Source organism: Monoraphidium neglectum (assembly GCF_000611645.1).
Source record: "Monoraphidium neglectum strain SAG 48.87 unplaced genomic scaffold scaffold01293, whole genome shotgun sequence".
In the NCBI taxonomy this organism is placed as follows: Eukaryota; Viridiplantae; Chlorophyta; class Chlorophyceae; order Sphaeropleales; family Selenastraceae; genus Monoraphidium; species Monoraphidium neglectum.
Genome location: NW_014012335.1, coordinates 1 through 4,807, shown reverse-complemented (window position 1 = coordinate 4,807; position 4,807 = coordinate 1). Strand labels below are relative to the sequence as shown.

The 4,807-nt window shown below is 62.1% G+C and overlaps 2 protein-coding genes across 2 annotated transcripts in view; one reads left to right on the top strand and one right to left on the bottom strand.

Annotated features, from left to right (window-relative positions):
* Nucleotides 1-963, bottom strand: part of MNEG_7355 (tRNA uracil-5-methyltransferase, putative) — a gene marked incomplete at both ends in the record, with an annotated part of 2,428 nt that extends 1,465 nt beyond the window's left edge. The window contains 3 exons of the mRNA XM_014044171.1: nt 199-308; nt 625-748; nt 884-963. Of these exons, the coding sequence (XP_013899625.1) occupies nt 199-308; nt 625-748; nt 884-963 (314 nt within the window). The remainder of the gene's footprint in view (nt 1-198; nt 309-624; nt 749-883) is intronic.
* Nucleotides 964-2,068: 1,105 nt separating this feature from the next.
* MNEG_7354 (fructose-bisphosphate aldolase, class I) lies at nt 2,069-4,764 on the top strand (the record flags this gene model as incomplete). The annotated part of the gene is made up of 8 exons (XM_014044170.1): nt 2,069-2,144; nt 2,385-2,480; nt 2,776-2,897; nt 3,094-3,170; nt 3,462-3,594; nt 3,869-3,943; nt 4,123-4,218; nt 4,558-4,764. The coding sequence occupies 8 exons, from the start codon at nt 2,069-2,071 to the stop codon at nt 4,762-4,764; spliced, it is 882 nt and encodes a 293-aa protein (XP_013899624.1).
* Nucleotides 4,765-4,807: the final 43 nt, after the last annotated feature.

Below are 4,807 nucleotides of genomic sequence, written 5' to 3'. Positions count from 1 at the left end.
AGCCTGCACGGCCCCGCCGCGCCCGCGACCGGCGTGCGCGCATGCAGCTCGACGAAACGCGCGCGGTCTTCGGGGCTGCCGAATTTCAGGAGCGCCGAGTTCGAATCCTTCTCCTTGACTATGGAAGCGACGACGACGCCGACCCTCTCGACAGCGGCCTGTGCGCGCGGCGCGCCCCAGCCGCGCGGCAGACCAGACAGCACGCAGCTGACGCCGTCGTCGCCAGCGGCGGCGGCGCGCAGCAGGGCCTCGCGGCGCTCGGCGTCGCGCGCCGCCGCGGCCGCCGCGGCGCGCGCGCGCTCCTCCTCCTGTGCGGGAGTTGAGGCGGAGGGCGCGCGCGCGCACGCGGCGGCGTTCAGGCGCCGACCGTGCTTTGCAGCGGCAGCGCTGCTGCTGCTTTCGCAGCCGCCTGCGTTTCAGGCAAACATGGGGTCGCGTGCATGGTGTGTGTGCCAGGGACCGCATGCGTCCCTGCGCGTGCAGCATACGTCCCTGCGCGTGCAGCATACGTCCCTGCGCGCGCAGCATATGTCACTTTGCAGGTGACTGACGCTTCACCCCGTCGCCATCCACCGCCGGGTTCACGGTTCCTCGGCCCGCAGCCACACCCCACTCAATGCACACCTGACGCTTGGATATACTATCGATCGACTGCTTTGCGATTTGCTGGGCTGCCTGGGCGACCTTGAAGATGTCGATCATCGTGTTGGCCTTGGTGAACGTCTCGCGGAGCTGATCAAGCTTGGCCCTGCGTATCAACGGCCATTGACCATCAGAACGCGGCGTTTCAGCCAAGATCGCCGCCGGCACCAGGCGCCAGCAAGGGCCATGTATCGCCGCTCATATGCACACGATCAAAGCTATCATCTCTCCATTTGCTCACCTGAGCGCCTCAGCTGTGACAGGCCCTTCTGCGTTGCCCGCCGGCGGCACCGCCGCTGCCGCAGCATCCTTTGCCTCCATGGCAGAGGGACCTGCTCAAAACAACCTCTACAAAGTTACGAAAAAGATGCAAGCAAACACACAAGTGGAGTGTGTCAATGATGGCCCTGTCGATATCCTGGCAGTTGTGTGGTGTCACCCTGTCACCCTAGTGTGGGCAGCTGCCCCAAGGCATGAGCTGTCCGGTTGCAGCCTGCGCAGGCCTGCCGCCCCGCAGGAATTGCAAGAAGAAGAAGAAGCATTTGGCGGGAACCATCAATATGATGAACAAGAGGTGCAGCAGGCTGGGACACCAGGGGAATGGGAGGAGCCATCAGGACCAGCAGGGATGCCCGTCGGGGTCAGTGAGCACGCTGGGCGGTGCAGTCCGTCAAATTGTTATGAGGCCCTGATTAATCAAGCTCCTGGCCTGACCTGCACGACAGCCATACATGCTGACCAATGTCCGCATACATATGATAATGTCAAGGTGCGGCCCGAACAGCTGTTTACACTACGCCCTTAGCAGTGCCAGACGCAAGCATTTAGACAGCATCTGGGATCCATCGGGTTTCAGACAATGTGGTGGGTTTTCCGGGACCACATTATTGTGGGGGCATAGGTGTAAGGCTGCAGTGCAGGTGTCACCATCCTGCAGAGCAACTGAGAGCAGCATTCGCAAGCAGAGTGCGTGAGGTGCTGCACCTGCTGCAACTCGTGCTCCGAGAATGGGCATTGAGGAGATTGGTACAGGCAAGAGAATCACGGGGAACACAAGGTACAGATGGAAATGCGTAACGATCGGTCCTGCGAGCATGGCCTTGTTGCTCAGGCGCAGTCCAGTGCAGTCCTGGCGGGGCGGCGACGCAACACGTGACCGCCGATCCTGAAGTGCAGCCCACACCATCAACGCATTATTGCATAAGTATAGTACATCGGTGCATGGTAACATGTCCCCCGGGGCTGGATCCGGCAGTGTGCGGGTGACGAAGATCAGAAAGCGCCACTTCCAAGGTCCAGTGAATCTTGGTGCAAAAGAATTGTTTGATAATTTAGAGAGTCGTACGAGGGCCCTGGATTGAGCAGTTGTGCCGCGATCCGGTTACGTTCACGAGGCCGCACGCCATTGCCTGAGATGGTGGCGAATATGGACGAGCTAGAGGCCACAGCCGCCGCGCTGGCCGCCTCTGGCAAGGGCCTGCTCGCAAGTGACGAGAGCACCGGTGCGGCGCGCACACTGCCTGCTTGTGCTCTGCTGTGCTGCTGAGCTCAGATATGCTGCAGTGGTGGCCGTCCCCACTGGCGTCCGACCCATCTGTTTCAAAGCTGCATGCTGCAAGTCTGTCAAGCACGGATCACCCAAACGTTCTATTGGAGTCCCAATGGCGGCAGGGAGCCTGGGTCAACCCCCAATGACCTCACGCGCACCCCCCGCCCCTCGGCACCCGTATCGAACCCTCCAGGCACCATCGGCAAGCGCTTGGAAAAGGCGGGCATTGAGAACACCGCCGAGAACCGCAGGGCTTACAGGGAGCTGTTCTACACGGCACCTGGCATAGGTGAGGGCGGAAGAGGACGGGGCGGGCCCCGCAGCAGCCACAGCGGTCGGCGAGGCCGCGGCGGATGTCGGCCTGCGTGCGTGAGGGGCTGCTGGGCGGCGCATGAGAGCAAGCGGTGGGCACATGTATGTGTTCACAACCATACATACCACGTTCTGCGCCGCATGCATGTGTGCAAGGGCACACACCCTCCACGCGTGCATGGAGAGTGCATGCACGCCCGCTCTCTCACGCATGCACACAACACGCATGCGCAAGCCGGGCCCCTCCCCCCCCACTCAATTGCTCATTCCAGGTGGCGCCTTTTCTGGTGTCATCATGTACAAGGAGACCCTCTACCAATCCGCAGCTGACGGCACCCCCTTTGTCGACCTGCTGTTAAAGCAGGGCGTGCTGCCAGGGATCAAGGTGGACGAGGTGCGCCGGATGATCTGAGATCTGATGATCTGAGATCCGACAGCGTGGCCGGCAGGGGTGATGACGAGGAGCATCAGATGCAGGGTTTGAAGGCGCCGAGGGCCGCCACAGCAGCGCCTGAGAGCGCCATCGGGTTGCATTTGTGGCATGCGAGGTTGTGGTTTGGCTGTTCACGTGATTGATGTGGCGGTCCCAGGGGCTGGAGCCGTTGGAAGGCGGGCAGGCGGGGGAGACCAGCACGCGCGGCCTGGAGACGCTGGAGGCATCGTGCAGGTGCGTGTATGTATGCGTTGTTTGCGTGCACGCGCGCATGCGTGTGTAGGCGCGCGCGGTTTTGCGAGCCTTCAGTGTTTGAACAATAATTCTTGAACACGCTCCAACCTCCAACCATCAATGTCCTCCTGCACGCATGCGTGCGCACGCCGTCAGATGCCATGCGCACACGGTCCGGCGCTCGTGACACGATGGGTGGTACCCATCCAACTCGGCTGTGCTGGGGCTGGCGGGTAACCCTCCCTCCGTCAATGTCCTCCTCCAACACCCACTGACCCTCCCACCACCCAGAGAGTACGTCAAGCAGGGGGCCAAGTTTGCAAAGTGGCGCGCCGCGCTCAAGGTGGCGGAGGGCTCCTGCCCCTCGGACCTGGCTGTCAGCGTCAACGCGGAGCAGCTGGCGGAGTACGCGGCGATCTGCCAGGTACGTTGCGACCCCCCTCTTGTGACTCGACGATCTGAATTACGTGATTGATTATTCTCTAATAATCTTGGTGCAGCAAGGGCCGGAGACAACATAGTGCGCGCTCGGCTGCTGCAGTTTCAGGGGGCGGCGTGTCTGGTCGTGCCTGGGGGGCATCCCCAGCAGAGCCCCTCGCCTCGTATCACTGCGCATGCGCCAGCCGGCGTCAGTGCTAGTGCGTGCTCGTGCAAGGGATGTTCGCCGCCGGCCTGCTTTCGCCCTGAATCGCCTCCAGGTCGTGGGGCTGGTGCCCATTGTGGAGCCGGAGCTTTTGATCGACGGCCCCCACAGCGCTGATGTGTTTGCAGAGGTAGGTGCAGCTGGCACTGTTCGTTGTGTGGTGTAGCACTTGCTACCCGCTAAGCTGTGTTCCAGGAGCCTTTCAGGCAAATTGCTTGCTGGCTCAAGGGACGTGACACACATGGGTGCCCTTTTGAGTGGATTGACATGCAGCAACAAGCATGCGTCAAACCCGCAACCCGGCGCCAGGCGTCCGAGCGCGTCATCGCGGCGTGCGTCGCGGCGCTGTGGCGGCGCGACGTGCGCCTGGAGGCGTGCCTGCTCAAGCCGCAGATGGTCGTGCAGGTGGGCCTTTGGGCTCAGATTTGAAGGATCCGAGGTTGAAGTGTTGAGGATCTGGGGTTGGTGGCCGAGGCCTTGGTGGTATGCATGGCGGACGGCTCCTTTGCAGTGTTCCTGAAGTCACACTGGCCGCCTGGCCAGCTGCTGTCTGTGCTGCAAGGGGCATTCTGATAAGACATAGTTGGAACGGGCGGCCAAAGAAGGGCGGGTCGGCTCACTGGCTCTGGCATGCCCCTGCTGACTGCCATCTGCATCGCGGATGATGCCTGCCGCAGCGCCGGCCACAGTCGGCCGTGTCGCTGCCGCATGATTATCGCAATACTGTACCATCCTCATGACCAGGGCACCGAGTGCGCCGACCCGAAGCCGACGCCGGAGGTCGTGGCCGCGCGCACGCTGCGCGTGATGCGGCGCGTGGTGCCGCCGGCAGTGGCGGGCATCATGTTCCTGTCTGGCGGCCAGACAGAGGAGGAGGCGACGCTAAACCTCAACGCCATCAACAGGCTGGTGCGCACGCATGTGTGTGTGTGTGTGTGTGTGTCAGTGTGAGTGTGTGAGTGTGTGAGTGTGTGTGTGTGTGTGTGTGTGTGTG